The following is a 12,166-nucleotide window of genomic DNA, read 5'->3' on the forward strand; positions in this document are numbered from 1 at the left end:
AACAGGCTCGAGGGGGCTGAATGGACCTCCTCCTGTTCCTGTGTAACAGGCCCGAGGGGGCTGAATGGGCCTCCTCCTGTTCCTGTGTAACAGGCTCAAGGGGCTGAATGGGCCTCCTCCCGTTCCTGTGTAACAGGCCCGAGGGGGCTGAATGGGCCTCCTCCTGTTCCTGTGTAACAGGCCCGAGGGGGCTGAATGGGCCTCCTCCTGTTCCTGTGTAACAGGCTCAAGGGGCTGAATGGGCCTCCTCCCGTTCCTGTACAACAGGCTCGAGGGGCTGAATGGGCTTCCTCCTGTTCCTGTGTAACAGGCTCGAGGGGGCTGAATGGGCCTCCTCCTGTTCCTGTGTAACAGGCCCGAGGGGCTGAATGGGACACCTCCTGTTCCTGTGTAACAGGCCCGAGGGGCTGAATGAGCCTCCTCCTGTTCCTGTGTAACAGACCCGAAGGGGCTGAATGGGCTTCCTCCTGTTCCTGTGTAACAGGCCCGAGGGGGCTGAATGGGCCTCCTCCCGTTCCTGTACAACAGGCTCGAGGGGCTGAATGGGCTTCCTCCTGTTCCTGTGTAACAGGCTCGAGGGGGCTGAATGGGCCTCCTCCTGTTCCTGTGTAACAGGCTCAAGGGGCTGAATGGGCTTCCTCCTGTTCCTGTGTAACAGGCTCGAGGGGGCTGAATGGGCCTCCTCCTGTTCCTGTGTAACAGGCCCGAGGGGCTGAATGGGACACCTCCTGTTCCTGTGTAACAGGCCCGAGGGGCTGAATGGGCCTCCTCCTGTTCCTGTGTAACAGGCCCGAAGGGGCTGAATGGGCTTCCTCCTGTTCCTGTGTAACAGGCCCGAAGGGGCTGAATGGGCCTCCTCCTGTTCCTGTGTAACAGGCTCGAGGGGCTGAATGGGCCTCCTCCTGTTCCTGTGTAACAGGCCCGAGGGGCTGAATGGGCCTCCTCCTGTTCATGTGTAACAGGCCCGAGGGGTTGAATGGGCCTCCTCCTGTTCCTGTGTAACAGGCCCGAGGGGCTGAATGGGCCTCCTCCTGTTCCTGTGTAACAGGCTCGAGGGGCTGAATGGGCCTCCTCCTATTCCTGTGTAACAGGCCCGAGGGGCTGAATGGGCCTCCTCCTGTTCCTGTGTAACAGGCCCGAGGGGCTGAATGGGCCACCTCCTGTTCCTGTGTAACAGGCTCGAGGGGCTGAATGGGCCTCCTCCTGTTCCTGTGTAACAGACCCGAGGTGCTGAATGGGCCTCCTCCTGTTCCTGTGTAACAGACCCGAGGGGCTGAATGGGCCTCCTCCTGTTCCTGTGTAACAGACCCGAGGGGCTGAATGGGCCTCCTCCTGTTCCTGTGTAACAGGCTCGAGGGGCTGAATGGGCTTCCTCCTGTTCCTGTGTAACAGGCCCGAGGGGCTGAATGGCCTGTTCCAATGTGACAGGAGATCTTCACTGAGCTGTCCCGGCACACCAGGGTTTATTTTGGCTCCGCTGTCTCTGGGGAATGCTTGGAGCTGTGTAAATAACTGAATGCCGTGCGATATTTTGATTGGCAGGGCCCGTTATTTAGTTGTGAAGGACCCCTGACTCCGCACAAGTTCTCGCAGCTCGGGCATCCGGATTCCACACCCAGCCACCGAGAACATTGGCGGCTTTGAAGGGAATGAATGGAGGCGGATTTCACATCGTGCTGCGGTGGAATTCCAACGCCCGTGGGCCAGTCATGTGAGCCGGGTCACCTCGAGTTTACTGTTTATCGAGAAAATACTGGGGATTTCTCACTAATTCCATTGTGGTGAAAAGGACAGAGAGAGAGAGGTCTTGGAGGGTCAGTGTAGAGGGAGCTTTACTCTGTATCTAACCCGTGCAGTACCTGCCCTGGGAGTGTTTGACGTGACAGTGTAGAGGGAGCTTTACTCTGTATCTAACCCGTGCTGTACCTGCCCTGGGAGTGTTTGATGGGACAGTGTAGAGGGAGCATTACTCTGTATCTAACCCGTGCAGTACCTGCCCTGGGAGTGTTTGACGGGACAGTGTAGAGGGAGCTTTACTCTGCATCTAACCCGTGCTGTACCTGCCCTGGGAGTGTTTGACGGGACAGTGTAGAGGGAGCTTTACTCTGTATCTAACACGTGCTCTCCCTGCCCTGGGATTGATGGGACAGTGTAGAGGGAGCTTTACTCTGTATCTAACCCGTGCTGTACCTGCCCTGGGAGTGTTTGACGGGACAGTGTAGAGGGAGCTTTACTCTGTATCTAACCCGTGCTGTACCTGCCCTGGGAGTGTTTGATGGGACAGTGTAGAGGGAGCTTTACTCTCTATCTAACCCCGTGCTGTACCTGCCCTGGGAGTGTTTGATGGGACAGTGTAGAGGGAGCTTTACTCTGTATCTAACCCGTGCTGTCCCTGCCCTGGGAGTGTTTGATGGGACAGTGTAGAGGGAGCTTTACTCTGTATCTAACCCGTGCTGTACCTGCCCTGGGAGTGTTTGATGGGACAGTGTAGAGGGAGCTTTACTCTGTATCTAACCCGTGCTGTCCCTGCCCTGGGAGTGTTTGATGGGACAATGTAGAGGGAGCTTTACTCTGTATCTAACCCGTGCTCTGTAAGTGTGATTAAAAGTACAATGACGTTGCATTCTATAGTAAGAAAGACTCCAGGTCATTGAATATACATATTCTGCTTCGTTCGTGTACACTTCATATTACAGCAAATGAAGCACTTTTTGAAGTGGAGTCACTGTTGTAATGTAGGAAACGCGGCAACCAATTTGCGCACAGCAAGCTCCCACAAACAGCAATGTGATAATGACCGGATCATCTGTTTTAGTGATGTTGGTTGAGTGATAAATATTGGCCCCAGGACACCGGGGAGAACTCCCCCTGCTGTTCTTCCAATAGTGGCGATGGGATCTTTTACCATCGCCTGAGAGGGCAGACGGGGCCTCGATTTAATTTCTCATCCGAAAGACGGCCCCTCCGACACTGCGGCACTCCCTCAGTACCGCCCCTCCGACAGTGCGGCGCTCCCTCAGTACCGCCCCTCCGACAGTCTGGCACTCCCTCAGTACCGCCCCTCCAACAGTGCGGCGCTCCCTCAGTACCGCCCCTCCGACAGTGCGGCGCTCCCTCAGTACCGCCCCTCCGAACGTGCGGCGCTCCCTCAGTACCGCCCCTCCAACAGTGCGGTGCTCCCTCAGTACCGCCCCTCCGACAGTGCGGCGCTCCCTCAGTACCGCCCCTCCGACACTCCCTCAGTACCGCCCCTCCGACAGTGCGGCGCTCCCTCAGTACCGCCCCTCCAACAGTCCGGCGCTCCCTCAGTACTGCCCCTCCGACAGTGCGACGCTCCCTCAGTACCGCCCCTCCGACAGTGCGGCGCTCCCTCAGTACCGCCCCTCCGACAGTGCGGCGCTCCCTCAGTACCGCCCCTCCGACAGTGCGGCGCTCCCTCAGTACCGCCCCTCCGACACTCCCTCAGTACTGCCCCTCCGACAGTGCGGCGCTCCCTCAGTACCGCCCCTCCGACAGTGCGGCGCTCCCTCAGTACTGGCACTGGGAGTGTCGGCCTGGATTTTGGGTTTGAAGTGTCTGGAGTGGGACTCGAACCCACAACCTTCTGACTCAGAGGCGAGAGAGAGAGAGAGCTGCCTAGTGAGTCATGGTTGACACCGAGTCAAGGGACAATAATTTCCTCTGTCTTTTGGCCGCGAGGGCCTTACGTGAAGTGAGTTTGGGTGGGCCTCCACCCAGTCTCTAGTGGGCCCGAGGCCACAGCACAATTAGGCTGCTTCGCCTCCTCTGCCAGACTGTCTCTTGTGCTGATGATCGGCCTCCAGCTCTCTGAATCCCGTCTGGAATCTAGATACAGAAGACACGGTGGCTGATCGCTGGCGGCCAAGAATCACAGCCCAAGGCCTCGGCTTTGGGGGCTCCACCTACCCAAAGCACAAAGAGCTCCAGTCAGAGAGGCTTCATCACTGTCAGCGGGCCAGGGGCAAAGGTCGAGGCCTACTCCTGCGGTGGGCCTTCGGCAGGCTTTGGCCTAACTCATTTTACAAGGAAGAGTGGGAGCGTAAAGCAGAAGGATGAAAGAAGAAGGGAGTTCCGGTCGCCGGTCACTTTAATTCACCGCTCCATTCCCACTCAGACCTCACCGTACTCGGGCCTCTTGCACTGTCCCACAGAAGCTCACCGTAAACTCGAGGAACAGCACCTCATCTTCCGATTAGGCACTTTGCAGCTTTCCGGACTCAATATCGAGTTCAACAACTTCAGATCACAACCTCGGCCTCCATTATATTTTTATATATTTTTTTATCCACATCTTTGTTTTGTGACTTTTCCTATTTTTTTTCTCTCTCCCACATGGCAGCTGTCTCTCACTCTGCCAGCGCATTTCACACTTCATCGAGAGCCATTGTCTGTTTCTTTACCTGTCCTCTTACCATCTCGTCTCGCCTTGAATATCTCTTAATGTCTCTTCTTTCATCCCCTCCCCCAGTTCCCAGCCCCCCAAACTGGCCTTTTAATCTGTTTCATTTCCTGCTTTTTTTCTCAGTTCTGACGAAGGGTTTCGACCCGAAGCGTTGACTCTGTTTCTCTCTCCACGGATGTTGCCTGGCCTGCTGAGTTTTTCCAGCGTTTTCTGTTGTTATACAAGGGAGTTCTACGATGCTTTTAACCCCCCCAAAAAATGTCAAATTAAGACTTCAGGAGGGAACGCAGTTCTCCCCCCTCAGGGGGTAAGTGCCCCCCCCCCACCCCGGCCACCAGACAGTTAGATGGTCACCAAGGGTGGGGCGAAGGGAGTGAGGAGGGGGCCGATGGACCAGAGCCCAGGGTCGGCCAGTTCTCAGATTGCATTTGCCAGGCCTCGAATATTAATCTCCTGGAGAAAAGTCCTAAAAATTGATGGTGTGTTTTCTTCATCATCTTTTGCTGGTTGTTAAAATGTTGGAGATTGGGGGGAAAAGGGGGCGCTTGATTGGATGATTCTTGACTGTCAATCAGGTGAGGAAGCGTCCGCTCGCCTTCCGATTGGCCGTGGGAGGGAAGGGCGCTGCGAGGGTCGACGTGCCAGGCGGCCAATGGCAGAAGAGCGGAGGGGGGGCGGGAGTTGGCAACGCCTAGGTTGTGGGGCTGGAGTGGGTCACAGAGATAGGGTGAGGGGTCACAGAGAGAGGGTGAGGTCACAGAGAGAGAGGGGGGTCACAGAGAGAGAGGGGGGTCACAGAGAGAGAGGGGGGTCATAGAGATAGGGTGAGGGGTCAGAGAGAGAGAGAGAGAGAGAGACAGTGGTCACAGAGAGAGGGAGAGGGGTCACAGAGAGAGAGGGGTCAGAGAGAGAGAGAGCGGGGTCACAGAGAGGGGGGTCATAGAGAGAGAGGGGTCACAGAGAGAGAGAGAGGGGTCACAGAGAGAGAGAGAGAGGGGTCACAGAGAGAAAGAGAGAGGGGTCACAGAGAGAGAGAGAGAGAGAGAGAGAGAGGGGTCACAGAGAGAGAGAGGGTCACAGAGAGAGAGAGAGAGGGGTCACAGAGAGAGAGCGGGGTCACAGAGAGAGAGAGAGAGGGGTCACAGAGAGAGAGAGAGGGGTCACAGAGAGAGAGAGAGAGGGGTCACAGAGAGAGAGAGGTCACAGAGACAGGGAGAGGGGTCACAGAGAGAGAGGGAGGGGGTCACAGAGATAGGGTGGGAGGTCAGAGAGACAGTGAGAGAGGGGTCAGAGAGAGAGAGGGAGGGGGTCACAGAGATAGGGTGGGAGGTCACAGAGACAGTGAGAGAGGGGTCACAGAGAGAGGGGTCACAGAGACAGGGTGAGGGGTCACAGAGATAGGGTGAGGGGTCACAGAGAGAGGGAAGGGTCACAGAGATAGGGTGAGGGGTCATAGAGAGAGGGTGAGGGGTCACAGAGACAGGGTGAGGGGTCACAGAGAGAGAGGGAGAGAGGGGTCACAGAGAGAGAGAGAGGTCACAGAGACAGGGAGCGGGGTCACAGAGAGAAAGGGAGGGGGTCACAGAGATAGGGTGGGAGGTCACAGAGACGGATCACAGAGGGTTAGGGGTCACAGAGAGAGAGAGGGGTCACAGAGACAGGGTGAGGGGTCACAGAGAGAGGGGTCACAGAGATAGGGTGAGGGGGTCACAGAGAGAGTGAGGGGGGTCACAGAGATAGGGTGAGGGGTCACAGACAGGGTGAGGGGTCACAGAGAGAGAGAGAGGGGGGGGGTCACAGAGAGAGAGAGAGAGAGAGGGGTCAGAGAGAGAGGGATCACAGAGACAGGGTGAGGGGTCATAGAGAGCGGGTGAGGGGTCACAGAGACAGGGTGAGGGGTTACAGAGACAGGGAGGGGTCACAGAGACAGGGTGAAGGGTCACAGAGAGAGGGTGAGGGGTCACAGAGAGCGGGTGAGGGGTCACAGAGACAGGGAGGGGTCACAGAGATAGGGTGAGGGGGTCACAGAGAGAGGGTGAGGGGTCATAGAGAGAGGGTGAGGGGTCACAGAGACAGGGTGAGGGGTCACAGAGAGAGAGGGAGAGAGGGGTCAGAGAGAGAGAGAGAGAGGTCACAGAGACAGGGAGAGGGGTCACAGAGAGAGAGGGAGGGGGTCACAGAGATAGGGTGGGAGGTCACAGAGACAGTGAGCGAGGGATCACAGAGGGTTAGGGGTCACAGAGAGAGAGAGGGGTCACAGAGACAGGGTGAGGGGTCACAGAGAGAGTGAGGGGTCACAGAGATAGGGTGAGGGGTCACAGAGACAGGGTGAGGGGTCACAGAGAGAGAGAGAGGGGGGTCACAGAGAGAGAGAGAGGTCAGAGAGAGAGGGGTCACAGAGACAGGGTGAGGGGTCATAGAGAGCGGGTGAGGGGTCACAGAGACAGGGTGAGGGGTTACAGAGACAGGGAGGGGGCACAGAGACAGGGTGAGGGGTCACAGAGAGAGGGTGAGGGGTCACAGAGAGAGGGTGAGGGGTCACAGAGATAGGGAGGGGGGTCACAGAGACAGGGAGGGGTCACAGAGACAGGGTGAAGGGTCACAGAGAGAGGGTGAGGGGTCACAGAGACAGGGTGAGGGGTCACAGAGAGAGAGAGGGGGGTCACAGAGAGAGAGAGAGAGAGGGGTCAGAGAGAGAGGGGTCACAGAGACAGGGTGAGGGGTCAGAGAGAGAGGGGTCACAGAGACAGGGTGAGGGGTCATAGAGCGGGTGAGGGGTCACAGAGACAGGGTGAGGGGTTACAGAGACAGGGAGGGGTCACAGAGACAGGGTGAGAGGGTCACAGAGAGAGGGTGAGAGGGTCACAGAGAGAGGGTGAGGGGTCACAGAGAGAGGGTGAGGGGTCACAGAGAGAGGGTGAAGATGCAGAGAGAGAGAGAGAGAGGTGGGGCGAAGACCTGGAGGGGTTTAAACAGGGGGGTGAGAATCTGAAATGGGGGTGTTGGGGAGTCCGGGAGCCGTGTCTAGCAGCCTTTGCTGAATTGGGATTGCACTGACGGTGGACATTAAAGGGGCTCCTTAAACTTCAAGGAGCGGGGGAATCGGACTCCACCATCCCAACGTCAGGTTAACACTTCCTCAGTTTCCCCCCACCACCGCCCTGGAGTTAAAAAAAAATACAAAATAAACAAACAGGAGTAAATTGGTGCAAACATGAGGAAACGATGGCAGCGCAGCCCCGAGCCTGCAGGAGCAGCTCACTCCGAACACAAACAAAGTCCTTGTGTCGGACACAGATCCTCCTTTGTGAGCCGCCCTCCACCGGCCTGACACACAAAAGGCAGAGAGCGAGGGACCAGGGATTTGTTTTGGCATCCAGCCCCTCCCACTCCCCATCCCCGGGGCGGGGGGAGAGATAAAGAATGGGAATAAACTGTAACAGGTCAGCCTCAGAGCAAGGGAACGAGAGAGAGACAGGAGTGAGAGAGAGAGAGACAGAGAGAGAGAGAGACACAGAGAGAGACACAGAGAGAGACAGAGCGAGAGAGAGAGAGAGACAGAGACAGAGAGACAGGAGTGAGAGAGACAGGAGTGAGAGAGAGAAACAGAGAGAGAGAGACAGAGAGAGACAGAGAGACAGAGAGAGAGAGACAGAGAGAGAGAGACAGAGAGAGAGAGAGAGACAGAGAGAGAGAGACAGGAGAGAGAGAGAGACAGAGAGAGAGAGAGAGAGACAGGAGAGAGAGAGAGAGGAAATTGAAAAAGGCAGATACAAGAAATCCTGGCAGCCTAGAGAGAATAGAATATGCGATCAATGTCTGGCTGGCGAGGTTGAAACAGAAATGCATTTCCTCCTAAAATGCGAAAAATTCAACACATCAAGAAACATATTATTCAACAAGCTAAGCCAAACAACCCCAGATTTCAAGGAATTGGATGATCTGTCAAAATTGAGATTAGTCCTAGGAGAAGGAGACAGACCATACCTTGGGGCTAAATATGTAACAACATGTCACAACCTGAGGACTGTTTAAAAGTAAGACTGTTTAAAATTAATATTGAACGTACCAAATGAAGTAGAAAGACTGTTTAAAATTAATATTGTTTAAAAGTAATATTGTATATACCCAACAAATGTCAAATCGATTGACACCTACAGAATGTTGGAAAACTGTACCTTTTTGCTATGTAAGCTTTGGCAATATGGTTCTCTGTAAACTTTCATGCCAATAAAGCATTTGAACTGAACTGAACTGAACTGAGAGAGACAGAGAGAGAGAGAGAGAGAGACAGAGCGAGAGAGAGAGACAGGAGAGAGAGAGACAGGAGAGAGAGAGACAGGAGTGAGAGAGAGAGAGAGAGAGAGAGACAGGAGAGAGAGCGAGACAGAGCGAGAGAGACAGGAGAGATATACACCAAACAAAAAATGGGAAAATATTCGCCTGTTTCATCGACTTCAAGAAAGCCTTTGACTCTATATGGCACGAAGGGCTCTATTATAAACTTCTTCAGTGTGGAATAGGGGGCAAAGTCTATGACCTTATTAAATCAATGTATCTGAAAAACAAATGCGGGGTCAAAATTGGAGACAAGCGCACCGATTTCTTCACCCAGAGAAGAGGCGTCCGGCAGGGCTGCAATTTGAGCCCGACCCTGTTCAACATATACATAAATGAATTAGCAGACATGCTGGAGCAAAGCGAGTCACCAGGTCTCCGTCTCCTGGATGGAGAAGTGAAATCCCTGTTCTATGCGGACGACCTGGTTCTGCTGTCTCCCACAGAACAGGGATTACAGCAACAACTAGACCTACTCGACAAATACTGCCAAAATTGGGCTCTAACAGTAAATCTAAAAAAAAAACAACATCATGATTTTTCAAAAAAGGCCCAGATGTCAGGAAAACAAATACCAGTTTACCCTCAGTGATACCACTATAGGACACACTATGAGCTACACCTACCTTGGTCTAACTATTACAGCATCAGGGAGCTTCAACATAGCAGTGAATGCACTAAAAGAAAAAGCCCGAAGAGCCCTATATGCAATAAAAAGAAAATTCTACAACATCCAAATCCCAATCAAAATCTGGCTCAAAATATTTGACAGCATAATCCTGCCCATTGCACTGTACGGTAGTGAAGTATGGGGCCCGCTAAATCACCAAAGCTACACTAAATGGGAAAAACACACAATAGAAGCCCTACATGCAGAATTCTGCCGAAGCATCCTTCGCACCCAAAGAAAAACGCCAACAAATGCATGCAGAGCCGAACTAGGCAGATACCCACTGATAATAAACATCCAAAAACGAGCACTAAACTTCCTAAATCACCTCAAATCTAGCTCCCCAGACACCCTTCATTTCAAAGCCTTTCAGACCCAAGAGCTAAACCCAGAAAAGAGTCCCCTGAGTCAGCTGCTACTGAAACTAAGTACTCAGCCGGACCCTGACCAGCCCCAGACCAACACAGCCGTCCAAACACCAATCCGAGTGAACCAAATCATTAAAAAATGCAAAGAAACCTACCTGGAACATTGGAACAAAATAACCGAAAGCCAAAGCAGATTAGAATGTTACCGGGCCCTAAAAAGAGAATATAAACTGGCAGACTACCTCACGACCATCAGAGACACAAAACAGAGACAGACCCTCACCAGGTACAGACTAAGCGACCACCAACTGGAAATTGAAAAAGGCAGATACAAGAAATCCTGGCAGCCTAGAGAGAATAGAATATGCGATCAATGTCTGGCCGGCGAGGTTGAAACAGAAATGCATTTCCTCCTAAAATGCGAAAAATTCAACACATCAAGAAACATATTATTCAACAAGCTAAGCCAAACAACCCCAGATTTCAAGGAATTGGATGACCTGTCAAAATTGAGATTAGTCCTGGGAGAAGGAGACAGACCATACCTTGGGGCCAAATATGTAACAACATGTCACAACCTGAGGACTGTTTAAAATTAAGACTGTTTAAAATTAATATTGAACGTACCAAATGAAGTACAAAGACTGTTTAAAATTAATATTGTTTAAAAGTAATATTGTATGTACCCAACAAATGTCAAATCGATTGACACCTACAGAATGTTTGAAAATGTACCTTTTTGCTATGTAAGCTTTGGCAATATGGTTCTCTGTAAACTTTCATGCCAATAAAGCATTTGAATTGAATTGAATTGAGAGAGACAGGAGAGAGAGAGACGGAGAGAGAGACAGGAGAGAGAGAGAGGAGTGAGAGAGAGAGACAGGAGAGAGAGAGACAGAGAGAGACAGGAGAGAGAGAGAGACAGGAGTGAGAGAGACAGAGAGAGAGAGAGAGGAGAGAGAGACAGAGAGAGGGGGAAGAGACAGGAGAGAGATGGAAAGAGAGAGAGAGACAGAGAGAGAGAGAGACAGAGCGAGAGAGACAGAGAGAGAGAGAGAGAGACAGAGAGAGACAGGGAGAGAGAGACAGGGAGAGAGAGAGAGAGAGAGACAGAGAGAGAGAGAGACAAGGAGAGAGAGACAAGGAGAGACAGGGAGAGAGAGACAGGGAGAGAGAGACAGAGAGAGAGAGAGAGAAAAATATCAAACCAAAAGCATCGGCAACCAAACAATCCGGACCTACGTACTAGATACAATGAAACCCTCAAAAGATATAAACACACCATTAGGAACAAAACACAAAACTATACCCACAAAATACTCGAAGAAATTGAAAACTCCACCAATCCAAAACAATTCTGGGAAATGTGGAATAACCTGAGTACAACACAATTGCAAGCATTACCAATCCAAGATGGCGACATCTGGAGAACACATTTTGAAAACCTCTACAAAGACATCCCAAAAAACAAAACAAACCCAAGTCAACATCAGGTCACAGAAAAACTCCACACATTAGAAGCAACAATTAAAGACAACCAAAACCCTCTAGACTCCCCAATCACATGGAAAGAACTGGCCACAAAAACAAAATCTCTCCACCTAAAGAAAGCCTGTGGCCCAGACAACATCAAAAATGAAATGCTAAAGTTCAGCAATATGGAGATGCAGGGTGCGATACTCAAACTATTCAACATCATATTACGCTCAGGCTGTTTTCCCGATATCTGGTGCCAAGGACTAATCTCCCCCATATATAAAAGTGGAAACAAATCAGACCCAAATAACTACCGCGGCATCTGTGTCAACAGTTGTCTAGGGAAGTTATTCTGCAGTATTCTAAATAGTAGATTACTTGATTTTCTTAACAAACATAATATCCTCAGAAAAAAACAAATAGGCTTTCTTCCAAAACACCGCACCGCCGACCATATCTATACCCTTCACACCCTCATTGAAAAACATAAACACCAAACAAAAAATGGGAAAATATTCGCCTGTTTCATCGACTTCAAGAAAGCCTTTGACTCTATATGGCACGAAGGGCTCTATTATAAACTTCTTCAGTGTGGAATAGGGGGCAAAGTCTATGACCTTATTAAATCAACGTATCTGAAAAACAAATGCGGGGTCAAAATTGGAGACAAACGCACCGATTTCTTCACCCAGAGAAGAGGCGTCCGGCAGGGCTGCAATTTGAGCCCGACCCTGTTCAACATATACATAAATGAATTAGCAGACATGCTGGAGCAAAGCGAGTCACCAGGTCTCCGTCTCCTGGATGCAGAAGTGAAGTCCCTGTTCTATGCGGACGACCTGGTTCTGCTGTCTCCCACAGAACAGGGATTACAGCAACAACTAGACCTAC

At 52.0% G+C, this 12,166-nt stretch overlaps 1 protein-coding gene across 1 annotated transcript in view; it reads left to right on the forward strand.

The window, feature by feature from the left end:
• The window catches only part of LOC147092877 (transforming growth factor beta-2 proprotein-like), a 97,122-nt gene extending 95,175 nt beyond the window's left edge, over positions 1-1,947 (forward strand). The window contains exon 7 of the mRNA XM_085976152.1: positions 1,543-1,947. Within this exon, the coding sequence (XP_085832278.1) occupies positions 1,543-1,644 (102 nt within the window). The 3' untranslated portion in view covers positions 1,645-1,947. The remainder of the gene's footprint in view (positions 1-1,542) is intronic.
• Positions 1,948-12,166: the final 10,219 nt, after the last annotated feature.

The sequence above is a fragment of the Somniosus microcephalus genome, unplaced genomic scaffold (genome assembly GCF_052327205.1).
Source record: "Somniosus microcephalus isolate GS21.2 unplaced genomic scaffold, FLI_Smic_1.0 unresolved_chr2, whole genome shotgun sequence".
Lineage (NCBI taxonomy): Eukaryota > Metazoa > Chordata > Chondrichthyes > Squaliformes > Somniosidae > Somniosus > Somniosus microcephalus.